Source organism: Epinephelus fuscoguttatus, linkage group LG3, assembly GCF_011397635.1.
Source record: "Epinephelus fuscoguttatus linkage group LG3, E.fuscoguttatus.final_Chr_v1".
Lineage (NCBI taxonomy): Eukaryota > Metazoa > Chordata > Actinopteri > Perciformes > Serranidae > Epinephelus > Epinephelus fuscoguttatus.
Genome location: NC_064754.1, coordinates 23,285,691 through 23,313,566, shown reverse-complemented (window position 1 = coordinate 23,313,566; position 27,876 = coordinate 23,285,691). Strand labels below are relative to the sequence as shown.

At 40.1% G+C, this 27,876-nt stretch overlaps 1 protein-coding gene across 1 annotated transcript in view; it reads left to right on the top strand.

Moving 5' to 3' along the window:
* The window catches only part of nr3c2 (nuclear receptor subfamily 3, group C, member 2), a 93,112-nt gene extending 65,597 nt beyond the window's left edge, over positions 1 to 27,515 (top strand). Inside the window, exons 5-9 of the mRNA XM_049572342.1 lie at positions 5,906 to 6,247; positions 8,088 to 8,232; positions 14,182 to 14,312; positions 22,841 to 22,998; positions 23,824 to 27,515. Coding sequence (XP_049428299.1) covers positions 5,906 to 6,247; positions 8,088 to 8,232; positions 14,182 to 14,312; positions 22,841 to 22,998; positions 23,824 to 23,979 — 932 coding nt within the window. The 3' untranslated portion in view covers positions 23,980 to 27,515. The remainder of the gene's footprint in view (positions 1 to 5,905; positions 6,248 to 8,087; positions 8,233 to 14,181; positions 14,313 to 22,840; positions 22,999 to 23,823) is intronic.
* Positions 27,516 to 27,876: the final 361 nt, after the last annotated feature.

Sequence of the window (27,876 nt, the reverse complement as noted above, 5' to 3'; positions counted from 1 at the left end):
ATGCAGTATGAAATGTGTTTCATCTGGAGGGATTTCTAAAACAGCAGTCAGATTGCTTGGTTATTGTCATAAGGGCAACGATGACTAAACATTTCAGAGGTGAGGGTACTCTCGTTCACATTTTGTTCAAGGCCCATGCCTTTGAAAGTTACAGCTAACATATTTATCCTGGAATCAATCCAAACCTCTGATAGTACAACATAAAACAAATGAGCTCTGATTGGGAAAATCAATTCCAGAAAAGCACTTTATGATACATTTTCTGCACTGTGAATGTGCAAATGTTTATTTTTTATGGCCAATTTGACTTGCTTGTATATATTCCAGTCAACAAAACTAATGTGGAATGGATGTACTGTATTATTGAGTGAATACACAGTTTTAAGAGTCCATTTTACTTCACTTTGACATCATCGCTCCTTACAAGCACATACAGTGTCCATGCACAGAGAAGATTGAGGAGTGACTCTGATAAAGTCACTCACACGGGAATAAGAGTCTACAGGTGGATGCTGAGATGAAGGGCAGTCTTATGAAATGCTATATGAGCGGCAGCAGCAGTGTTGAAGTGGTGTTTGGAGCAGTATACGGGCAGCAGCAGCGGAGCGGAGCAAAAGAATAGGCTCAATAAAGTCAACTTAAAATAACACTTCATTCAATAAATGATTATTCGTATATCAATTTCTTGCCTTGTGTTACGTTGAATTTGGGAAGACAACTTTGTTCTTCTTGCATGCCTCCACAGTGAATGAAGAATCCAAAAACAAAACAGTTACTTATAAACTGAAAGTATAGTATTACTTTATCAAAACATCTATTTACAAAGTCTCACATCACTCCTGCAGTATAATCCACGTCTTATTTAATCAGTCGTGTGCTCAGTATATCCCAAACACATGAATTTTTACGAAAACCGTAGTATTTCACTTCCTCATAACAGTCTCATGCATGGATGAGTAGTGCACCTGCACTGTTTCTGTATACGTGTTTTCAGTATTACAGTTTTAGCAAAAATGCATGTGTTTGTGATCATTTGGGGGGGCGAAGTATTCCCTTTAATAGACCACCCTAGGTCACACAATCACTTGTGTATAACACTGGCACACTATAAAACATACACCAAGCTAAGCACTAGAACTGGGTATTAGTCCTCGATACCTTGCAGGTACCATCCAGAAGAACCCAGTATCAAGTACTACTGATAGTAGTACAGTCCTTTTTGTACCCAGATCTAGGAAAACTCTTGGGTTTTGCTAACAGCCAATCACTGCATGCGTTCTTGGATTTAATGTGACATGTGATTGGCCCACTACTGCAGCAGCTAAGACCCATATGGTCTGTGGTGTGGTGTTGAGCGCAGTGTATTTCACGGAGCTGGCAGTTCAGCATGCCAAGATGCCGCCAAATGAGGGGTGGTGGCATTTTACACAACTGAATGCTTCTGTTCACATGATGGGTATTGAATGACGTCAAAAAATAGATATCAAAAGAAGCACTGTGTTGGTATCTGTATCACTTTAAGAGTACTGGGATTGGTCTCGTCATTTTTTAATGATGCCCAGCCCTACTTAGCACAAAGGAGACTGAGGAGTGATGCCAAAAAAAAGAAAAATAAAACCACATTAAATACAGAGCCTGACATTAGCTGTACAGCCGTAAGTGATATTTGGGGCCCAGACAACATAAAATTACTCTATGACGATGCACCTCTGACAACTGGGGGGTGATAAATTTAAACCCAACAATCCACAATATCTTCAATCATATGTAGACACGTCAACTTAGCAGCAAATAATGATTAACTTGAGCATATTACAAGCACAAAAACATGACTTGGAGTAAACACATCTCTTTCTAGTGAAATGTTATGTAGTGTTGAAAGGCAGCAGATGACCATGAGTCATGAATAAAACCTTAAGGTTGCCAATGAGTGTAGCTGCATGAGTAGCAGCCGCAGTGTAACCCACTGAATGGAAGCTCAGCTGTTTAGTGCTGATTTTGATAGCACAACGAGCAAAGAAAACTGCCAGATTCCCAAAGGTAACGAATAAATATATGCATCTAATGCTAGCTGAATATTAAGTATGCGGAGAGAAGTGAGTGAGATCACCAACCCCAAATTTGCCTTGAAGCCAACATTAAGGGGAAATAATTTCATGAATTAGCTGTGTAAAGGAATAGGCATATTCCCTGAGGTGGAAAAAGTAGGGCTGCTAGAATATTGTATCCAAGTGAATGTAAAAGTAAATGTAAAAAGTCAGTCAGTTAAAATGTATTCTGAGTAGACGATACTGCCTTACGCATTTAAAAGGGAAGGGGAGAGACATATTTAGGCGACAAAATAAATTGTAAACACTAGTGTAACTTTATCAGTATTTGATTTCTGTGGACAGCACTCTGCAGCCTGTACATACTGATGATCATTTGTTTAGCCTCAAATGAGACAAAACTCAGACAAAAATGACCAACAATAAAATAAAGAGTATATGAACACCAGTGGCAAGCACCAAAAACAATATTAAGCTACACAAATTAAAGGTTAAGTTTGTAAGATTTAGGGGCATCTATTGGCACTATCTGTTTTCATTGATTTATAATCACCTGTAAATAAGAATTGTGTTTTTATTACCTCAGAATGAGCTATTTATATCTACATACGGAGTGGGTCCTCGTCCACAGAGTCTTCCATGTTGTTTCTACAGTAGCCCAGAATGGACAAACCAAACACTGGCTCTAGATGGGGCCAACTGTGGTTTTTCATCAGCCATTGTACTTCTCCTACACACTTAGTACCAAGCCCCCCCAGGAACAGCACTGGTGTTTGAAGCCAATTTTACATAGTGGCCAAAATTGGAATTACACCGTCCAGGGGTATCATTTATTTAAATTTAAACATTGCATACGCACAAATCGAGGACTGAAAGAGCCGTATGCCACTTCCCACGCAAAAGTTGTGATCTATAATAACAGACATGATGGGAGAAACTTTGACACATGCTTAAGAGCTGGGAAATTGGCGATGCAGATGGTGAGGTGGAAGCCTGATTGTAGAAATTATTTAATATTTTTTTTACGCGTGCCATTCTTGGCTTTTGTCTGTACACACATTTTTAGTATGGATCCTACACATTGTTTTATAAATGAGACCCCTGGTCATTCACGTAATGCCATGGGGCCCAAAAGACTCTTTCCCACAGACACACACTGACACATTGTGAAAGAGACATCTGTAAATCAGTGGATACATTTTTTGATCTTTGCAATCTCTGCAAAATGACTCATTTCACAATCTGGATTTGATTAATTCAGTTCAAAAACATTCTGAAAGTCTATTAGAGCCACGCAATTAAATTATTTTATCCTCATTTGAGTTAGTGGACCGCTAAACCGGAACGAAGTGGACCGCCATATGTCTCTAGTGTGCTTAGTCTAAGGGCCCCATAATGTGGTAATTTCCCCGGAAATAGAGCATTTTTGGCTTTATGCAATACAATACTGTATCCAGGTCTCTTAATACATCTATGCTTGGCACAGAGGAGAAGGGTCAGTGTTGTAATCTCACCACCAGATGTCACTAAACCCTACACACTGTACCTTTAAATAACCTGACACCTCTTAAAGCATCAGCAGCAGGATAAAGCGACATTAACTTCTCAGTGACTGCTGGCAATGACATTCTAGATACAGCAAAGGAGAGACTGCACAGTTTTAGCACCATGTAGCACACACTCTGTTGTTGACATTATCATCTGGATGGTGAGTGAAGAGTTTGTTGTTCTACTCACCTGTCTGGGCGTCACTCTGTGAGCCGTGCGCACCGCGAAGTCATCCTCAACCTGCTCGTTCATGATGAAAGCTGGCCTACTGCTAGCTTCTCTGCCCCACTTCTCTCCTCAAAGTTTTCGAACATGTTGAGCTGAATGCTGTCACATCAGGGATTATAGTCAAAAACAGTCGGCAGACTCCACACATCTCACCGGAGATTAAAGTTTCTGAATGTAAGTCCCGCAGACGGATCCCGTGAGCACGTTAGCATGTTAGCTAGTCAGGCTAGTTTTTACCTTCGTCACGCAACAACGCAGGTGTGTTTGATTTACGCCACTTAGCGTGCTCGCTGGGCGGAGCTTCAATTAAGTAATTAATTAAGGTAGATACAACATTTATAAAATATGCTGAGGTATAATAATGGTAGCCATAAACACAGGTAGCCACAGCCCGGGTGCGACTGACGTTCCGCATCTTCCCCAGCTGCTGACGGTCAGCCGGTGACCGTTAACATTTGTAACTGGTATCTCCTCCAGGGTGTCACCTCTCTGAAGCTCTGCCCCCCTGCGGCCACAGACAAACCTGCAGCTCATTGATCTCCTTTCTTTTGTCCCATTCTCACTCAGTTTGCAGGGCCAAAAATAAAAACTAAAATGAAATTGTGACAGTAACAAAAGTAATTGTAATTTGTTACTTCCATACCTGGCCAAGATATACCAGTAGCCTATCATCTACCAGTGGTGGAAGAAGTAGGTTATTCAGATCCTTTAGTCTACCTGAGTAAAATTACCAATATCACACCGAAAAAAGTTAAAGTCCTGCTTTCTGACTACTTAAGTAAGTAACGGATAATGCCCGACAAGGTGTCCTCTTTTAAGGAATTAATGGGCAATAGGAAGGCCGGAACTGTTTGATTCTTTTAATCTATTAATTCCTGATGATGGACACCTTGTTTAGCATCATTCTCATGGGTGGATTATGGTACAATGGGCCCCTGGGCACAGGTATGCAAAAGGCCCCATCACCTCTCCTACATAGGAACAAGACACAAACTTTGAAGTGGTTTTGCATCTTTTTTTTTTTTTTTTTTGGTGTTGTTTTGCCTCTCTTTGTAGTCATTATGGATCTTTTTGGCTGTTTTGTGGCTCTTTGAGGTAATTTTGTGACTTTTTGGCTGTTTTGTGTATTTGTAGCCATTATGGATCTCTTTGGGGTTGTTTTCCCCCACATTGTAGTTATTTTGTGTCTCTGTCTAGTTCTTTCGCATCTCTTTATGGTCTTCTTGTGTCTCTTTGTGGTCTTTTTGTGTCTCCTGGTCGGTACGTGTAAATTTGAGTAACATTTTGCAGGTTAAGGCCAGGCGGGGCCCCCGACGCTTCTGTCCCCTGGACCTGTGCCCGAAAGGCCGTTCAGTAATCCCCCCATGAATATCACATATTTAAAATGAAGACCTGCAGTTGTGTGCAGGAACATGCAAAATATTGTCCAAAGGGTGTGCAAAAGTTCCTAGCAGCAATAAGCCATCGAGAAATGTGCAATGTATCAAGATGATCGTAATCCAAAAAGAAGTGTGTTATTGTAACGCATTGTGACAGACAGACAAGTTAGGAAGCTTTGTTTATTAGCATGTATGTATTTATCTGTTATGTGCTTGTTCATCATCCCGTAAAGATCTCCATCTATCTGTGTATGACAACAATACACAGGAAATTAAACATGATCATTGTACTTGTATGTGCTCTTGGTTTTACTGGCCTTTATTTGAAATGACAGTCTCCAATTTCTGATTCGCATCATAACATGTAGAGTTACAACTGAAACTTAACTTCCTGTGGATACACAGATGACAAATTTCCTTTAAAATTGCACTGTATACATTTTATCAGCGCACCTCTAACATTGAAGTGTGAACTAAAAAATGACATTGGTTTAAAATTAAGCATTCAAGTATCAAGCATTGTTAACATTTACAGCAGATGTGAATTTTTGCACCCAAATACCAGGTATTATACCTATATTTGTTTTTTTTGAATGACACCTGCACTGCATCTGTCACATTGTAATTATAACCTCATGATCATGAATGTAAGAAATGCCACCACCAACAATGTGTTAATGAGGGCTGTTGTGTTCCCCACAGCACGAAAGTCCAAGAAGTTAGGGAAGCTGAAGGGTGTCAGCGAGGACCTGCAGGGCTCTAAGGACAGCCAAACTGCCACAGGTGGCGTTGGCGGTTACCTGTCCTCGGAGAAGGAGCTCAACGCCAGCGCTGCCAATGCCCTGGTGCCCCACGGGCCTGGGGTGGTCACACCTTTTCTGCCGCCCTCCATCTGCAGCGTGTTGGAGCTGATCGAGCCTGAAGAGGTGTATTGTGGCTATGACAACTCGCAGCCTGACACCACTGACCACCTGCTGTCCAGTCTCAACCGCCTGGCCGGAAAGCAGATGGTACGCATGGTGAAGTGGGCCAAAGTACTTCCAGGTTAGTGACCAGTCGAGCTGTGGGCTGAGGCCTAAATGCTGTTTAAGAGAGTTTTTTAAGCCAGAAACTGAAAAAAGTTGAAAACAAGCCCTCAGAGATATGTGCAAAGAAAATAAGTTGTGTGAAGTTTTACTTTGTGGATATGTAGTGTTACTCAAATTATTTGTATTGAAATAGCTTGTAAATTCAGTTAACTGTATATTTTCAGTACATACAGTGTCTTTTGCCATGCACATTGACAATTTTTAAATATAGAATGTTATATAATGATGAATTTATTTAAAGAAAAGTTGAAATTTAGTCAATTTTTATTCATGGATGAGTCAAAGAAAATGCTAAGTTTTAAAACTACATGTCTAATAAATCAGGGGGAGTGTATACTGTATTTATGGGCTGGGGTTTTAATAAAGATAACATGCCTTCATCTTCACTTCTAATCTCTACATTTTGAGAATGCAACACTGCTAGTTTTGTCAGGGCACCCAGTTTTAATTTCAAATATTAGGTCAGGAAATGATCCTGTAAAGCTTCAACAAGATTAGGAAGGGAATCCTATTTTACCATTAAAATGAATCAAGATTAAGATTTCCAAACAGAACTCATTTACATCGCCATCGTCAGATGTTATGTTAAACAGGAGAGCTAATGTCTATCTCGTTCATTTTTACCCATAAACCACAGCGCTGGAAGAAAACAAAATGTTTGAAAAGGGATAAACAAGTTCCCCCTTAAAGTGCCAGTCAGTGGGAGACATATTGAAAGATGCCTCACAGGTAGCTCTTTGAGGCTGTTTAATTTGCTGTATTGCAAATATTTGATACCTCCACGGTGTCTGCTTGCCATATCCGGGTGTATAAATAGAAGGGGAGCCAGACAGAAGGGTCAAAATGAGTACCTTCGACTTTCAGATTTGCCACTGCCTGCATTCAGCTAACATTTGGATGTGGCAGGTCTAACACACAGGGCAACATGGAGCAATATTGTTGGCACCAGCGACACAGGAAAGTCAGACCTGTTTGTCAATAAGGACTGCATTATTAACACATATTTTTCTGGTTTCTCACTACCTGTAAAATTCACTGAAAAATGATATCAAACTTTAGTTGGGGCGCCCACTAGCTCAGGTGGAGCAGGCACCCCATGTACAAAGGCTGTGTCCCTGCTGCAATGGCTGCAGGCTTGATTCCAACTCTGGCCCTCTGCTGCATGTCATCCCCGCTATCTTTACCCCATTTCACGCTTGAGTTTCCTATCTAATAAAGGCACAAATGCCATAAACATAATCTTAAAAACAAACTCTACTTAGTTGATATTTTAATCATCAGCCAGCCCCGTACTGAGCCAGGCGTTTGATACACCTTTTCTACAAATATATTTTTTCCAATTATTGTATTTTGCAGATTGACACGCATGTTGACTAAAATAGTCCCTAAGCCTTGATAAGTCACTTGCGTGTCCTCAGTTGGCCTATGTTTTGCATGAGGAGGAGTTTGTTGCCAGAGTTTGATTGAGAGTTTGGCAACTTTCCTATTCGACTCTATTTTTGGAGCTCCATAGACAACATGCCAATAACCGGAGGTCTTGTGGGATTAGCATAAAACAAGAATGGGTGAATACCTCTCGGTCGTTATCGTGTCTAAACAAATATTGCCCAAAAAAAAGTGCACTGTAGCAAAGATGCACGTTACAAAAATGCACATAAACAGACACATGCAGCTAAACAAACATGTGTAAGTCCAAATGCTTTAAATCAAACGCTGAGTATTGTTAGCTACATTTAAACACTTTGCTTTCTTCTCATCATCCTCGTCTGCCATGTGTTTGCTTCTGTGTGTGTTAGGTTTCCGGGGCCTGCCCATCGAGGACCAAATCACCCTGATCCAGTACTCGTGGATGTGTCTGTCCTCCTTTTGCCTCAGCTGGCGCTCCTACAAACACACCAATGGACAGATGCTCTACTTTGCCCCTGACCTCATCTTTAACGAGTAGGTTTACACCTCCATATCTGCAGTGTAACACACATCGCGCTGATTTTATTAAAGTGTACTAGTCCTGACATTTAGCAGGGGCCCAGATATTAAATTTTTTTGTCAAACACAATCTGTACAATCTTATTTTCAAAAACATAACAGAGAGAGGAGGTCACCTCTGTGCCATTTCATCTGTTTTTATAGTGCCAAGCACCAAAATTTAGCATTTCCATGAATAGAATACATATAATATAAAATGCATTTGATGTTGTCTGATGTCCTGCGGGATCCCCAAAACACAAACATGTCTACTACAGATATTAGAAAGAATAATTTGTTTTTCAGAGTATATAATTAGGAGATACAGTAATTGGTTGAACAGTCAGGCTTTGTCTATTAATGTTTGGTAGCTGCTGTTATTTTAAGCTGCTCTTCAAATGCAAATTTATGCATAAACATCAATTTTGCAAGAATTTGGAGAGAAAGAAGAAGTGTGTTTTCCTGCTGTGCTATTCTGAGTGAGCATGCCATTAACATTCATTGAAAACTATTCAAAGGGCCAAATTTAGTTTTCGCAATAATGACGTTGTTTTGAGGAAGTCCTGGTGTGCTTTAAACAAGGTCCTAATCTTGTACCTGATCTGTGGCACTTCACATGGAAACACTTCTGTACCTTTTTGTGGTTGCTTAATTACGTCAGGCACAGACGATCAAAGCCGAGGAAGGGCAGTCAATGGTCCACTTGATCTGTGTTAATATGTCTGAACAGGAGAGCAAGTGGAGAGGAAGTGTACGTGGGCCTTTTTTGTGTTGGAGCTGTGCTGCATGGCCGCTGATGAATTGAATGTTACAGAATTAATCAAAACTGAGAATAGCAGCCTCTGTAGGCAGCCGGCTGTAGAGGAGCGGGTTCAGTCAGGGGCAGGTTTAAAAGCTCCAACTAATAGCTTGTGTAAGTCAATGTCAGTGGGTCAGTTTGTCCCAAATAAACAAATAAATAAACAGCAGCACAAATGCCATTGTGCAACACAGCTCCAGCCTCTGTGAGCCTGTGTTGTATCACTGGGAGCTTAGTACAGTTGGTAAAGCATTAGATTGCCACACCAGAGATCCTCTGAACCTCTAATCAATTTAGTGCCAAGTGGATCACAGTTTATTAAGAATTATGTGTTTCCTTCTGTGAGATGACAACAGCTTTTGGAGAAAATCTAATTTTGTGATAGGGACTTAATGGTTCGTGTCATTTTGGCAAGTTCAGTTTGGAGTAACTGAGAAGTGCACATGCATTTATATAATAAATGAAAACGTATGCTTTGCAGAGAAATTAAGATATATACTGAACAGTACAGCATGCTGCAGTTGCTGCATGTGATGCATTTACAGCACTGACTGATGGGCCTGGTACTGAGCCTGACAGAGGAGATGAGATGTAGACCGGCGGGAGATGATGGCGGCCTGGATGTTGGTCACATGCTCGCTGCTTTGTGTCACTGCCAACTCCACTGTGTGTTTTCAGACCTGTTATGAGGTCAAGGTGTGTTGTTCGCTTGTTGCCAAAGTACAGTAGTCTCTGTTGTTTAGTTCATTGATAACTCTGTCAAAAAACGAGGACAAAATCGGTCCATAATTTTGCTGAGTCCACTCAGTCTTCAGGGGCCTGGACAGTGTACACTTGTTTCCATAGCTACTTAGTGCTTATTGACTCAGAGCATTAAGGCATTTATTGAATAGACTGTCTGCTCGCTCAGCTATTAGAGTGGATTCTGTCACTGATTGAGCGTAAATACTGCGAAGACAGATGTGCATTTTACACTAAAGACAAAGTAAGCCTGCGTAATCTGTGTCATTTAGTCTTTGATGTGCAAACAGATAAACAAAGCTATTTCCCTAAAAGTTCTGGGTGCTCCCTCGCTCATTTAATTAATGTTCATGTTAGACAGGCAACATTTTTGAAGGTAGAATTAAAATGCAACATATTTAAGCAATGCATCATCTCCCCGTTTTTGTCATTCATTCATTTAACCTTTATTGAAATCTCTAGGAATCACTGAGGACATGCCCTCATTTACACTGATTTCGACTGATTTAGATTTTAACAAAACACGCACAAATTAATTAACTGATGCCTCTACAATCAATGTACTTTTATATATTTTATATACTTAATATTGCTTATGTTTTTTACCTTTTTTTTTAGTATGCACCATTTGAGAATGACCCATTTGCAATTTCATTATGCTTGCATAATGATGAAGTTCTTGAATCTTGAATCTAGCCAATCACTTGAAGGAGTTAATAACGACTACAGGTCCAGTTTAATAAAGACACGATGTAGGACTTTATAAATAAATAGAAGGCAAAGCCTATCACATCTTACCATTAGAGATGACCACCAAACCTTTTCGTATTAGATGCTATGATAAGTAGAGTAATGGTGACCAGTAGATAATCTGAGGGCAGAGTGATGAACTGAATCTAGGAAATGGAGGCAAAGACATGTCTATAGATAACTGTAATCCAAGACAGACAAGGCTTCAATAATCTGCTTCCTACTGAGCATGGGAAAGCTAGTTTCTGTACACATATTCAGTGTTTGTCGTAGCTTGTTGACAAGTGTGTCAGTGTGAAATTTAAACGTAACTTGATGTTTGTGCCTCTGCCAGTTAGGGATATTCCTCTACGACCAGTTTCCCTAAATGGAGGTTTAAACATAGATTAATCGACTAATCTAAAAATTAAAAAGAACACTCAGACAATAGTCCAAATTTAGCATAATTTAACTTATCATGGTAAACACTGCCTATAAAAATATGTTACGTTATATTCATATTACAAGACCCATTTGAAATTGTTAATCGCAGTTTTCATTAACCAAACTGTATTTCAGATGCCACTGAAATCCGTAGCACTTCGTACCATGCATTAAAAACATTGCACATTATCTTACAACACATGACAACAACTCACTAAATAAAACATAATGAATAACATTTATTGAAAACAGTTTTCTATAGGAAAATTACTCTTTAGGAAACATGCCTATTATTACAACGGTATTTTCATGAACAAAATTGCATAAAATAGTAATTTTTATAATAAATTTAACCAACTTTTCTGGTGCCAACTAGCAAGTGTATCACTAGTACCATACAGTACACTGTTGGTTTTCCATCTATGCAGAGAGCATTTTTTTAATATAGCAAAACAAATCCTTTTATTCTAATCTGTGTCTTACTGTCACAGACAGCAGTATACAACTGCTGACGACACAGACAGCAACCATCAGTGAAAAGTGCACTTTTAATGTCACTTTTTAGACTAGATAGCTAATTAGCTCATCAGCTTTAGCACAGTGAACAGCTGCATTTCACCGTCAAATGTCAATGTCAGTCAGTTCAGATGCTGTATAGTCTTATTTGTCAATACCACTTCTAACACAACACCGTTGTTGGCTTGTAAACTGCAGTTACCGCTGCATGATGATTTACATTGTGTCACTGTCTCCCTGTAGGCTCAGCTGTCAATCACAGACACACACAAATACAAACACTGGCCGAACCACTCAGAGGTTTAAAGGCTGAAGGAGCATTTCTGATGTAGCTAGGAAAAAAATCACCTTTTCACCATAAAATATAGTAATTAATATGTTTTTAGGATAATTTTGTCCTAGCCACTTATTTGACTATAAAAGAAAATAACTAAGGCCCAATACCAGTCAGCCCTTATCTCACCATTTTGCCTGTTCACGTCTATGGTTAGGGTGTCCCAGTTCTTGTTGGGATCATGGGGTATTATCTCAGTTTAATGTCTTTTATGGTCCTTTTCTTTATATCAATCACAGCTAAATAAGTGGCTAGTATGCCAATGTCTTGGCAGCTAACTCGCTTGCTAGCTAACATTTCATTGTTATTGCTGATCTCTGTATGAGAGTTTCTCACTTTGACATATGTCCATGTCTCATTCCACCCATTTGATGGTATATGAGGCCCAAAATTTAACTTAAGTTTGGCAGTGAAGTTGTTGCACTTGTTACCGCTCCTCTAATGACAGTGCAGACTGCCAGGGTGGGGTTGCTAACATTAGCCTACAGAGCATCGCTAGTGATAAAATCGCGAGCATCCTGACAACTGCAAAAGGCTGCCTGTAGCCAATGCAAGAGAAATCACTGCTGCAGAAGGCGGCATATTTGCAATGTCCAGCACCATTCATGCATCTGTTTATGCATGTGCCAGCGTATCGATAACGTATCAGGGTCTTGAATGGTTGTCCTATATCATCGGGGAAGATTTCAACCACTGCCCCTTTTAACTCTGTTCCCAGGGGCAAGGTTGCACTTGATCGAGGGGTGAGGATAAAAATCTGAAATGGGATTAGGTCCTTTAATTGTGATTTCAGTCAGACTTTGAGCAATTTGTTTGGATACACTTTTCTCAACAAACAAATTTTGTTGGCCTCTCCCAGCCAAAGGTGAATCTGAACTCTCCCTTTTCCTCAGTTGTGCTTCTCTCCTGAATCTTTTACCATAGAAACAGAGAAATAGAGCGAGTTCAAGACTGAGAGAGGAGGGCTGAGAGAGAAAAAGAAGTGAGAGCAAGAAGCAGACAGAGAGATACAGAGAGATGAGAAAGAGAGAGGGAGAAGGTGGGAAGGAGAGATTTCTGCCAGTTTTTTTTCTCTTTCCTCCCCAAAACCAGCAGCTCATTTTGGGCAGTGATTCAGCAAAATTGATTTCAGGAAGAGAGTGCTAGGGAGAGAGAGAGAGAGAGGGAGAGAGAAAGAGAGGGAGAGCAAACGTGTGGAGACTTTAGAAACTCCAGCCCAAAGTTGTATCAAATGATGTTATGCTGCACTTTGTGAAACTGCTCACATACACAGTGCTGCTCAGCAGGGAAACGGGACTGCTCCTCTCCCAGACGTTGTCACAGTTTATCAGTTATTTAGTCGGGCCGACAGACAGAGCTGTACAGTAAATACTGTAAAATCCATCTTATGCTTTGATGGGAACATTATGCACTCGTTTCCAATCGGCTGCCTCTGGTCCCCTCTACAAAATGTTTAGTCTAGTTGTTATCAGAGTGAAGTCTCCACCCTCACTGCCCATGTAATGATGCAGCTCCACTGTATTGTGGGTAAAACGCCGACCTCTTTCAAGTCAAGCCACGCCACTTGCATTTAATCAATGTAGCCTGGATGTGATGGTGATTTATAGCAAAGAGAAGTGGCATCTAAAGCCAGAGATTCCCCTGAATCTGTGGCATCTGCAGAGCACATTTCTGATTGGCTCATGCTTTATCCCTACTAATGTTTCTTTCCTGTTTTTGTGAACTCTGTGACGCAATCCAGATTATTTTGCTGATAAAATGTGTGTGAGAGAGAAGGGGAGTGACGAGAATGTAACGCACAACAGGCATGCACCATCGGCGTGCGCACTCAATGATGTATTTTCGACACATCCAAGCACATAAACCTGTTTGGTAAACATGCACATGCCTGTGTGGTGAACATATGTTCATGTATGTGTCATTTCTGTCGTTATAAACATGTTGGAAATTATACATCCTTCCTGAGTATGTTTCTATGGTGACTAGGGTTAGATATGGGGTCTCTCGTAGGCTGCCACAGCCTTAGAAAAGTGGTGCATCTGTGGTGTGATACTGTACGCAGCATTCTGCAATCTGGGGGGATTTGGTATTCTGCTCTTAGCCCAGACTAGCAGGATCCTCCTCTGCACTGTGTGGAAATATTGTTTCACGAGGCTAGTGGTAGGAAATGAATGAGTAAGTTACATAAAATTGTGATTTAAAACCACAATGAGTGAGTAAATGAATGAATAAATGAGTGTGTGGACGAGTGAGTACTGAAGGTGGACTGTAACTAATAAAGGGGTTGTGAAAGACACTACTTTTTGTGAATCTCAAAATCCCTATGTCGTCATCCTCTCCTCCCTCCTCCCTCTGTCTTCAGGGAGCGCATGCAGCAGTCAGCCATGTACGACCTGTGTCTGGGCATGAGGCAGGTGAGCCAGGAGTTTGTACGACTGCAGCTAACCTACGACGAGTTCCTCTCCATGAAGGTCCTTCTGCTTCTCAGTACAGGTAGGCAGTGAAGCTACAGGCCCTGCAAGAACACTTATTTATTCATTATATCCCCACCTGCTCACACTGCTTTTTTTTTTCTCCCCACAAGCACAAATTAATAACTGCATAACAAAATGGCATTTGGAATTAAATTATTTAAAAAATATTATGCAGTCCTCATCAATCCCAAGCATAATTAATTGAAATTTCAGGCTATCCATAACTCAGACAGACCAACGAACAATAACATTAATTCTATAATTTAAAAGAAGTCCAGACTCCACTGATAGAGAGCGCCGTTCAGAACCACTTAATATCACCATTGTGCCTGGTAACATTGAACTGCAGTCCCATTTAAAGCGGACCATATAGACATCTGTTTTTTTTAGTAACTTCCCAGCGTGAGGTGAATGCTCCTTTCTTCTGATGCTGCATTCAATGTCATCCAACAGTGTTCATGTGGGATGATTCAGTATGTTTTTGATTGTAGAGATCATAACTGCCAGGTCGTTTTAAATCTACTTCAACGCACCAACTCCATGTGAGAACACGTTTCCCATGAATGGACAGTGTGCTGCTGTGATACACATCATTTTAATGGGCCTTAAACATGTGCATTGGCCACTTTGGCTGCACCTCGACTCAACCATTATGGGGTGCAGATGCAAGAAGGATTCATCAGAATCAACGGTGCAGGTGTTTTAACTCCACTGATAATCTTTGGTTAATTGAGAACTAGTTTGATTCACCGAATGCAGGCTGTGGGTATAAGCTTGATATTTTAGACGAGACGTGTAGAGCTGCAGCGCTAACGCAACACTGATTTCGAGCCCTGCTACAAGACCAGGTTGTAGTGAATAAATATGAGGCCAAACAAGGCAATAATCCACTAAATAATTGATTATAGATGAAGATGTGATTTACTTTAAATGTAAAAAGCTGTAGCCCTTACCCTAACACTTACCTGAACTGCCTCTTATTGACCTAACACTTCATAGCTGGCTAAATGCTAACGTTTCCTCAGGGCTTCCACTTGGAGTGGAGGGGGCTGATCATAGACTGACTTGTGGGTATAGTAGGCGAGTCATGTGGCTGGTGGGCAGGTCACTTAGCTGCTCCAGCCGCAGATATACCTACTCGTTTCAGCGAGCATTCTCCTCCCCTTCCGCTATCTGCATGCTACCATTTTGCAAGGACGCCATCGTTGCATCCTGAGCTTAGCACCCCTTAAGACGATTGCGATTGGTTCAGGGCACTACAAACAACCCAGAGCCTTTTTGCCCCCTATACCAGGATAATAATAGGTGCTTCCAGACCTTTCTCTACCTCTGACACAGCGCTGTGGAAATAGGTCTGGCTACACAGGAGTTACCGTCCACAAGAGAGGTCCTGGAGTGTTTGTCTGCCTCTACACCACATACAGGCAAAGGTGCAATGCTTTTTATGGCCTGAGCCACCCAACATCTCCCACATTCCTCAAACCAAAAGACTGCCTGTCACAGAGGCAATGCATTGATAAGATGTTGTGTGTTTTGTTCCATCCACCGCACACCTTTCAGACTGTTTTGGCAGTGTTTGTACCCGCCTTCCTTGCACCCACGATCGTGTCTTTTTAAAGTCTGTTAGATTATCATTCACGGTAATCCGTTAACATGCATAACAAGCATGGAAATAGAATTGATGTTGCATGCACCTGTTTGTGTAGCAGCACAGAATGTATGCAAATGGAAGAAGAGAGCAAAGCTTTCGTCTTTGCGTTCCCCCGAGCAAAGGCTACTCTGTTTTATATTATTTTATTTACTTTAATTGCCCATGGTTGAGCAGACGTCTATGTCTATCACTCACTGAAGGAGGTCCCGCCGTGTTGCCACTGCGCCCACAGGCATTGCAGCCTCACTGAGGGGATGTGTTGGACCAAGTTACTCAGTTGGAAACTGAAAGCACTGGTTTTTCCACCACCTCAACACCCTGTGAGCTGTTGCTGTCAGTTCAATAGTAACAATTAAAGATTCCGTGGTGGCAGCTGTGTCATAACTCCACCATCCACACCCACTCACAGCTATTTAAAAAGATCACCGCAAACCTTAAAACAACACTGGGACTCACAAGACCTGCTGCAGTCATATATTTATGCATAAGTCTAAGCGTGTGGTTTTTTTGAGTCAATAGATGTTCGATATTGACAGAGAGAGAGAGGTGAGGATGGCGGGGGGTAGAGAGAGAGTCATGGCGATCTATTTGAAGAGTGTGCATGCTGGCCAGACTTCAAACTCTTTGAACTCCAGCACCAGTGCCAATCAGTGGAAATATTCATTGGCAGAGTATTTATTTTTCAGTTACTGAGGCCTCTGAAAGTGATGCGTGAATGCTGGACTCAGATGGGCAGAAAAAACACAACCATGGTTAACTTAATTTCATCCTAGCATCTCGAGTTCTTCCACTTTGTGTTTACATTTTGGCCAATTAACTATCACACCATTATCCAAAATGAGCTATAATGCATTTAACCATAGAAGAAACTGAAAGTTGTGTATCATTAATATTACAAGCTATCAGAAGGTCAGAACTGCTCAGACGATGTAATAGGTATTTTTACTGGCTTTGAACTAATCATGTATGATTGATGACACAATTTTAATAAGATTTATTTTAAAGTCTTGACAGAAAAAACTGCATATTTCACGGTTATCAAATGGCATGTGAAGGCCTTAAAGTTTTTGTAAATTGGCTGTAATCCTGATCCATTTTTGTAAAACAAAAAAAATATCAGACTTCAAATGTAGTCTTGCAGTTTCTAAGCCAACATATGAAAAGGTCTCCAGACTTGCAAAACTGCAGTCCAACTATTTTCAGTTTCTAAACCCAGCCATAACTAATAAAAGGTATTTTTCTGGTGAGTTGTGATTATTAAAAACTGCAACAATTAAAGGAATACTTCACCCACAATATGATCAATTTGTTAATTAATAAGTGATGTCGTGTAAGTGAATCCATTAGGAAAGCTGTTTTCTGTGTACTTCCCAAACACATGCTTTTCCACTGAAACCTTACTATTCAAAACTGAACTGAAAGTAAAACTCATCTGTCCTCTCTTCAAAGCCAGACAACAAAGAGGTTTTTTAGTGAAAAAGCATGTGTTTGGGAAGCACTGAGCATTCCACTGGATAAATGAGACTTGGATTATACTGCACGAGTTGTGTGAGAATTTGTACACGGATGTTTTGATATAATTATGTTGTTGGACAAGGTCATTCAATTGACAAATGGATATTAGCAGTTTCTGTGGAGGCATGTGAGAAAAAGTTTTCTTTACAAATTTAAGCTAATACGGCATGACTGACTGATATACAAATGGGCATTTTGTGGGTAACATATTCCTTTTAAATACAAATTTAGAAAAGAAAAAACAAGATTCTGTCAGTAGATTATTAAACATACAATATATCCCTGATCAATTGTATAAGGTTTGGCTTCATAGTACAGTGACATATGGAAGAGGCGGAGTGAACGCATTTCCCTGACATAAACTCAGTGTTGTTGAGTCATCTGTAAGCAGGGGAGCTCCAGCTGGACTTCTGCTATTGGATGTTTGGAGGGATGAGGAAGAGAGAGAGAATACAGAGAGGATGAGAAACCAAAGGGGAAAAGGGAGATTTAAAGAGTGAAATCAGACAAATGTTGACAGTGAGAGCTTGTGTTGGTGAGAAAGAGACAGGTGCATAGCTATAGGGAGAAAGAAAGAGAATACAAAGGGGGGATGGGGGGCGGTTGGCAGAGCCGGTCCTTCTGTTGCTGTGGCCTCCCTCTCCTCTCCTCCCTGGTCCTCTGGAGGTTTTCCAGAGAGCCCTGCTGTACTTAATAAAGGCCAGTCAAGCACCAGGCAATGCTCCAAGACCTGCTATTTTTCTTTACTTCCTTCAAACCCAGGGCTGGAATTTTGAAGGAGAGGGTGCGGATGAAAGAAGCCGGGATACAGAACTGAAACAGGGAATTTAAGGTGCTTCAATTTGCTGTGGTTATTGGATTTGGTGGAAATAAAGCAGTAAAATATGAGAGATGGGGAAAGAAAATTTCATATTTCTAATGTGCAGCAGATAAATTCCTGTACCTGTGAGCAAGCGTACTGTATGGAGCTTCGACAAACATTTCAGCAAAAGCACTTGTGAATAATATATTTTTTTAAAAAGCAGTCCGTCTCTGGATTTTCTGAGGCACTGTAGCAAGCGCTCTTCGTTACAGTCATTCAGAGGTAATGCTAGGGCCTCGTGGAAGGAGTAGCGGCAGAAATGTTTACAGAGGAGTTGTCAGAACTTGTCAGCTGAGCAAGTGCTACGGAGTCAGTGAGTGTGTGTGTGCCTTTGGGCTGGTTTGAAAAATGTTGTGTTACATAGAGAGAGGGAACGAGTGAGTGAGTGAAAGAGAGGGAAAGAGGGATAAAGAGAAAAGAGAGAAGGGCTGTTATTCCTCTCTGACCTTGGCTAAGGTTTCATTGAGCCTGCGGTGTCTCATGACCCTGTTTGGATTTGGTACAGGAGCAGTGGCCTGCTCGAGCCAGTTACACTCCTCACCTCTGCACAGACATAGATAGTATTGATAGATTATCTTGTTCATTTTGCTCTCTCAACAAACTGCCTCCTTCCAGGTGGGACAAATGTACAATGTGTTAACCAAGGTGATGGGTGCGTTTCGTGTGACACATTTTCTAATTACGTAAAAAGACTGATCATAATCATTTTCACTCTAACCAGTCATTACTCTACTTGTGTGATGTTAAGATATAAATTTCCTGTGACCTGACAACACCCTGAAGCTTCAGTGAGTTGTTACTGCAGAGCTAGTTATTGAATTCCCTAATGAATAGTAACAGGTATTAAATCTTAACCAAGAGACACCCTGTCAGTTAGGTATGTACCAGCAACCCAGAGCAGGAGGCTGCATGTCCTTGAATGACACATGTGCCAATAGCATCTCCTAGCTGCATGAGTTTGCCTCTTTGTGCGACGTGCATCAGACAAAAGAGCTTTCCTGGGCTTTTGGTGCACATGATAATGCAGCTGCATGAAATATGGCCTAGCTGCGGAGGCTCTATACCTGCAGCGAAAATCCATTTGACACCAATTATGGTGGTATAAATGCCCTATTTTGGAGACAGTCACGGTAACGCCCCTAAATGCCAGGTCAGTTTCTAATCAGGGCGTATGAGGGTCAGTGGGAGGAAAACAAAAGGTCCAAATGCAGCCCTGGGTTTTAGCACATTCTCATCATGTCAGCCAAATAAAGCAGAGAAATCACAGCCTCTGCACCAATCTGTTTTCATATCTGCCCTCTTTAGCCTCATGTACGTCACGCTCAAAGGTGATTGCACATCAAAGTACAATGAGGAGAATCACATAGAAAGAGACAGAAAGAGAGGATGTGATGAAGCCAGACAAATGCTCTCAGATTTATTGACCTTCAATGATCTGTTCTCAAAAAGATGCAATAATAACTGACAAGAAACAGGCTTTTGCTTATGGCTACTCATTCTACAGAACTCAAAACAGACCCTGTCACTCGCTGCTTTATGCTAGTGCTGCTACAACTGGCGACTTAAACGTACTGGAGAAAGCACATAATTTAGTTTTTAAAGGGAGGTCGTTTAACCCATTAGGGCTCAGAATTTCACATCCTGCTGTAAAAGATATTTTCGTGAGGTTTCAAAAACGCTATAAAAGTTCACGAGACGTTGATACCATTGTCTCTTCTCGACATGTTTAGCCATGCTGCGAACGAACAAGAGGTCTGGTTACTGTGCCTGTGGCAACTGAATGAGGTACCATGTTCTGTTACACGCATGTGTAGAGCTCAGTCCTAAATGCTCCACCTTAGAGATGCAATGATTAGCTGATTAATGAATAAGTCAATCAACAGAAAATGAATCTGCTACTCTTTTGGTAATCAATTATTTGTTCAAGAGTTTTGATTGCTTTATATTATGCAATTGTTATATGAATATCTTTGGGTGTTGGTCAGATAAAACATTTTAAGAAAAGAAAACAAGAGATAAGATAAGAGAGAAATCACTGTGCAGCAGTTACAATATAAAGTTGGAAGAGTACAATATACCAGGACTAAAATATCATTGCAGAAAAAGCAAATTTGCAGATACAAAATACAATAAATAGCAAATATAAAAATTATGTAGAATTATTATCGAGAAAATAATCAACATTAATTGATAATGAAAACAGTGGAATGAAAGTTGCAGCCCTATTCCTTAATAATAGTAATAACTTTTGTAATTATTAACAGAGGTACAGGAGACAATTAGGGTCACATGTAAAATGTATTAAGGCCTGAGTTTAAAGTCAGAATTCTGACTCTCAAAGCTAAATACATTTTCCCATGTGGTCCTAATCCTCTTTCACACACAGGATTGGAAGTGGGGGATATGGATGAAATCTTCCGTCATGGTATATGTAATGTTATGTAAAGTTTCTAGAAAGTTAATTGAGAATCTCTTTATTGGTAAATAACCAGAAATAAATGTCTGTTTTTAGCAAATCCAGCAAATTAATTTAAAGAAAATCCTATTGCCATAAAGGTCATTGATTTGCAGTGTTGCCTCAAATGACCTAACACACCCACAGCTATTAAAGACGTAGCTGTCTTGGTATGAACGGTATTGCAAAAACTCTCATGGTTGAAGAAGTCACATGGTGTACTGTATATCGTAATATCTCAGTCTCGGTTGAAGGACAACTCAAGGCGTTTCCTCAGACTGATTTGAGGTGTGCTCTTTGAGAGGTGAGATGTTTCTTAATCTGGTAGCCAGCAGCTGAATGTCATTTAGGAGTGTTGGCAGACTTCCATATCTGTGACTTTGTTCTCCTTCGCGCATGGGGAGGGAGAAAGTGCGAGAGAAAAAGATATTGTAGACATTTTGATGCATCCTCATGGCGCAGTTACTCTATCTCATTCCTCACATCTGTCCGACTCTCTCCCATTACACTTCCCTTTTTATTTTAAGTGCATTGATGCCACCATCCAAATCATTATGATGTGAATGAGGGTTGCAGTAATTTAACAGCTCTGGTCATTGAACAAACTGCCTGATGAATGAGGTTTGGCTGACAAAATGATTAAGCTCCTTAACAAACACAAGCACCGTTGTTCCCTTTTTCGCTGTCACTGTGGCTGAGATAACTTTTAATCAATGCCTTCCAGTATATCAGTGGTCTTTCATGAATCAGTAGCTACACATGAAAACTAATTACCCCTTGAAATGGTGAAAGTGGTTGTAATGAGTCGGCTTAAATAGGCTTAGATTGTCAACACAGGAAAAATGTCCAAAAAAAGGCAACTGTGTGGGAGTCAGAGCGTAATTCACAGAGCACCTCTAATTACCCTTTACACAGTTACACATTTCTACATTAAAGGAACATACCGGTGGTTATGCATGGCTCGGCCCATTAACTGCAGATGGGGTTTAATTTGCATTTTCTAAAGCGTACTATACATTTTCGGTCCTACATTACAGTCAGCTATTTAGCTCATTTCTGTATGGTGTTAAAATCAGCTCAGAGCGACCTGAAACTTGAGAGACAGTGAGCATTTAGTAACTTTATTTTTTGTCAAAGTCACTCTATATAATAAAGGTTTAAATGGGTTTTTTTTTAAATGATTAATACACTTTTTTTCATATTCAAAGAAACATTGAAAACTGAAAATTACTTTTTAGAATTTATTTTAAATTAATGATTTTATAAATTTGGTAGTCTAACACAAACACACAGGTAGACAAGCAAATTAAAGCCATGAACTATTTTTCAAGAGAAATCTGAGACCAAGAATTCAATTCAAAACAGAGTCAGAGAGTTATAAAAAAAAATAATAGTCCCTGTTTATGATTGCATTAAATGCTTTATACAGTATATTTAATTCTGAATTGTAATATTGATGTATATGAGATGGGAATGTCTTTTTTTGTGTGTTTTTGCTAATCCAATGATTTACATACCAGGCAAATCAAAGTACCTCATCGCCGCAAATTAATACAAAATTCCAATATTGCCAAGAATACTTCCTGCTTGTTAACGTTGCTCACAGTGTCCTCAGTATAAACAGTTAAATCTCTGATGGTTGACATCATCTCACAGTGGTCACACCGCCCAACTCTACAGCCAACTAAATGCTCACTGTGATGGATTGCAGTCTTCCACATTAATCAGTGAAAATTTGGGAAATGTTCAAATGAATAAATAAAAAAATAACTACACTGATTCAATGAGGAGACTTCAGTAATCATTAAATATAGTTTGGAAATGTAGCAGTAATGTGAGGTATGCAAAACATGCAAAGCTGCCAGTATAGTCCAATAGCACATAAAGACTTTTGTAATTTAAGTCATATTCTCACTAATTATGTCAAATGACCAACAGGTTTTAGTCATTTCTAATAAATATGCCTGGTATCCACACAAGTCTCGTATTAGTTGTTCTTTGCAGTATTGGGTCGTAACATCATTAAATCCAGTCGATGACAGGAGGATTTGTTTTGTTTCCCAGTTCCCAAAGAGGGTCTGAAGAACCAGGCGGCGTTTGAGGAGATGAGGGTTAATTACATTAAGGAGCTCCGGCGTTCAGTGGGAAAAGCAACCAACAACTCTGGCCAAACCTGGCAGCGCTTCTTCCAGCTCACCAAGCTACTGGACGCCATGCATGATGTAAGTACCCTTGCCCTGTCTGTCTGCCCATGCCAATGGCCTACAGTACAGCACAGGCTTCCCTTGGCAGCCTCTCGGTATGCCATGCCTTTGCACACACAGAGCGAGGTGTCCAGTGGCACATTGGGCCTCGAATATCTCTGGACATGTTTTGAGAAAAATGGCAGCATAGTGGATTAGGATAATGCATTTACTTAGCGGTTCAATGGCGCTGTGGCATGGAATAAGGATTATTGCATCCCAATCTCTCCCTGAGGGGGAGGTTATTTTGGAAGAGGCGGTGACCAGCCTGTATTGGTGAATGGAACAGAAGGGGATCAATGCCAGCTCACAGTATATTGGAGCACAGTACACAGTTGTCATTGCAGCAAATGTGCTATATCACTGCTCTTTCTTTTATGCACGGGTCAAGCTGTATGTGGCATAATGACAGTGCAGGCGCATCCCCAAGAAGTGAGAGTCAGCAAGCGAGAGGTCACAGAGATAAATGGCCAGAATTCAGTGACCCAAATGACTGAGTGAATGGGGTTAGTGCTGAACGGATGACCCTTCTTTACAGGAGGGTTGTCTAGAAAAAAATCAGTGGTGCCCCCAAGTGGTGAGCTGAAAAGACTTGTAAAGGGGTCAGTGCCTCATCAGGATGTAAACACACCCATGAGAATATACAGTAGTTTGCTTATATTCTCACATATTTAGAAATAGTGTACACATGATTTATATTTTCCTATTAAATAATAAAAATCCTTTTTACCAGCCATTAAAGACGCACTATAAAGCTACACCTTTACCATGTTTCTCATCATATTATGTGTCTGTGTTGTCCAGCTGGTGGGGAACCTGTTGGACTTCTGTTTCTACACCTTTCGCGAGTCCCAGGCCCTGAAGGTGGAGTTCCCCGAAATGTTGGTGGAGATCATCAGTGACCAGATACCAAAGGTGGAGTCAGGCCTCACTCACACAATCTACTTCCACAAGAAGTGACTCACTTAACAGTCGGGACAGAAGCGGCATTAGGTAACTGGAAGAGAGGAGGAAGACGAAGAAGTTCAAGAAGAGAAAAACGTGCGAGAGAAGGCCAGACCAGTTGGCCCGCACCCGGTCGCCCAGTATGCCAGCGTCCTCGTCTAGGATGGGAAAGATAAGTGACGTGGTGACGGGAGTTAAAAAAAAAAAAAAGAGGAGAACTGATTTGACACTGCGATCACCACAAGCGGGTCAGAGCTGTGAATAGTTCGTGGAGAAAAGCGCGACACGCCGAGAAGGACTTTAGAGAAATGTGACAAAGCATCCCGAAGTAACTCCCCCTCCCCGCCCCAAAGACGATAACAGTATTTTCTATGGAGATAAAGCCATACATTTCTTAGATGCGCTAGATACATTCACTGCGCACACACACATACACAGACACACACACACACACACACACACACACACGTAGAGGGAAATTGATACACATGCCGTCCACATGCCTTCACACAAACGCACAGATGCACTCCACATGCACTAAAATCAGATTCCCTTACAAATCTAGAGAGAGTTTTTGCAAATATTAAATGTGGCTTATGCAGTCTTTCACAAATAATAGCACTACGGAAAAAAAAATTGCCAATACTTAGATTTCGCTTTGCAGTGTAGCAGCATACTGCAAGACTACAAGGCAAAGGACATAATGAGGAGGCAGGAATCTTTAGACTGTAAGGTGAAAGGTCTATTTGAATATAATCTAAGGGCTATACAAGCATCATCATAAGCTGAATAATTACTTTAAATCTAACAAGTCCAAGTTTGAATCTCAATCGGTGTCATAACAGCCATCATTAACATTCATATACTGATTTTTTTAAATTAAAATATGTAGTAAAACAATCAAAACTAATATGCAAAAGTCCAAAGCTAAAGCTGTTTTGAAATAATAAAAAAAAAGAACGTCTCTCTTGTGTAAAGAAAAGCTTGCACGTGAAGCTCCCATTTCATAAAGTCACTATTTTAGGCATTGTGGTGTAGAATTAAGACAATACTGATGAGCGATTTTACCTTTGTGCGAAAATGGTCAGGAGTGCTGCAGGATGGAAAAACATCATGCACTTACGGAAACGATTTCGGTAGAGTCCGCTGGTAATGGATTTGACAGAGGTGCATCCATAGTAATTGTGTTTTGTGTTATCTCCAGAGCAGCTGTCCAAATGTCTGTTTTTACTCACAATGAAGCAAAACCAGCCCTTTGTGAACCAACACTTATCTACTCTTCCCAGAAATAATAAAAAGCATTTTATAAAAGTGTGTTGCAAAGGTTTAGTTTTTTGACAAGCCAGTCATTTTACATTAAGGTGCTTCATTTCTACAAAGCCAGGCAAAAGCATAACATGTACAGTAACGCGTAGACCGTCCATACAATACACTATGTGGACATGCAGTTTAAACACACATACTCTGTAAAGTTGATATAATCCAAAATGCAGTGCTTACAGCAAACGGCTAATGTATCAAAAACCAGGCAAATGTGTACAGGTATTAACAACTTCTTAAACACATTCTATTCAGCGGTTGTACAGAAGATGTTTTGAGGTACATGTCGACGAATGCTTGATGAAGAACTGTTGGTATGATCACCTTTTCCTAATTTAGTTTGTTTCCTTACTAGTATCTTTGGGCAAAGTACTACTATTTTAGGTATGGCAGGCCCAGTCATCTGGACCATTAACTTGTCTCACACCCCACTGGTTTCTGGGTGGTTGTGGAACACTACTATGATGCTACTGAAAAGCGATAGAGCCGCTGGGAAAGAAAAACAGTGGGGGCGTGTGATTATTTGTTTCTTTTTTTTTTAATGTGCCCTGTGAGTGTGTATTTACATTTGTGTATGGAGCGAGAATGGCTTAAGTTTGTGTGTGTGCGTGTGTTTTTTTTTTGTTTTTTTTTTCTTTCTGGCAAGCATGTGCACAGTTGATCTGCTCTTTCAGTGTGGGTATTATGCATTTATGTTATAGGATTAGCCATATCCTATTTCCACATTTAGATTTGCACAGAGGAGATACAATGTGAAATGAGGCATTAGTGCAGCTAGCAGGAATTGTCTGTTTTGATAAGCAACTGTGATGATGCGGGAAAAGACTTTCTGCATGGTCACCCAGCCTAAAGTTAGACAACATGACATCATTAGCACAGCCGGGTGCTGGTGTAATATATTTGTGGCCTCAGCTCTCATAATGACGGCACTGTGCTACACTAGGAGGTCTCTTATGTGGCAGTAATTGTGTGGAGATTGGTGTACAGAGATGGCAGTGGCATGACTGTCGTTAGGGACTGTACGAAAATTATTCGGGGCGTACAGAAGCGGGGGAGGGTTATGTATTTTTAATTTTGGCTCAAGGGATCTGGATTTGATAGAGCAGGAGGAGGGGGTTTCAACTTATTATCATCCCAGAGTAATATTTTTTTTATTCATTCTAGGGCAGTTCTCATAAGGATTTTTCAAATCAGATGGCTCATTAAATGGTTTTTTAAACCCAAATGTTTAGCAGACTGGCTGTTATGTTTCCCATGAATATATGATTTTGATTTATTGGGAGGGTCCAAAGAAAATATTAGCTATGTTGTGTAGGGTCTGGCTCCTTTATAAAAGAACATATAAGGTTCAGTCCCCCTCCCCTACACAATCATTTTCATACAGTCCCTTGTCAGAAAGGCCTCATTTTACAATATGTCTTTGTTGTGCATTATTGTGTTCAAGTTGTGAAGGACCCTTACGCTATTCTCTCACTGTTTCTTTATTTTGCCCCTTTTTTTGTCCTTTTTAAAGAATAAAAAAAATGTCAAAAGGTTCATAGGATGAATGGGAAAGTATTTTTGAGAGAATTATATTTTGCTGGAAAACAATATTTAAGTACTTTGTCTAAAAATGATATCCTTTTTGTAAAATGAAATGTTAATGCATGCTTTTTGATGAGATGTTTACATTGTATTTAAAAAAGGGAAACTTGTGCCTTTTTATCTCACCTGATTTACAATTTTACAGTATATATTGTAAATAATACGGCAAGTCCTTATGTTGAGTATAGTATAAAACATTTCTACTTTAACCATCTTGTTGGAATATTGGAAAAAAATGTGTGTTTCCCACTCGCCATGTTCTGTGTGTTGGATCACAGAGAAGAATTTACAGTAAGGGTTGGTGCCAGAGAGGGCCAAATAGAGAAATGAATGTATCATACATTGTGAGAGACTTATGGAACTTACTACCTGAATGTTAGAGAGAGTACATTTATCTTCTTATTAAGTAAAGTTATTTGATTTTGCAACTTTTTTTTTTTTTTTTACTTTTTGCATCATTGTCCAAGTGGCTCAAACAGAAAAAAAAAATAATAATAATAATCAAAAAGTATTTCTTATTTTGTAACAAGATGTATCAAGTGATGGATCCTTGAGTTGTTGCTGTTTAAAAATGATTTCCTAACCCATGGCGGTATTGTTGATGAGCACCACAATAAAATCAAGAAATCACAAACTATTGAACCTGAGACACGTGAAAGAAAGTTCTTGACTTTTTTGGTTTTAAAATAGAAACTTTGCGCACTCACAAAATGAAATGAAATGATGGATGTAGACACTGTTGACCTGAAGTTTAGCTAATTCAAGTTTGAGTGTTTTTTTAAAATAACTGGACATATTGCACTAAAATAAGTTTGAAACAAATGTGTCCCAAAGAATGGTAATGTAAAAATGTTGAAACCTATACACATAAGATTCCTGATAATTATGACAGTGTTATCGGTAATGTTCTCATGCCACTGTATGACCCTTCTGCACTCCAGAAATATAGGCTTTGACTGTTGGCTATTTATTTTGATATGGAATTACTCGACATTTTGGGAAATACAC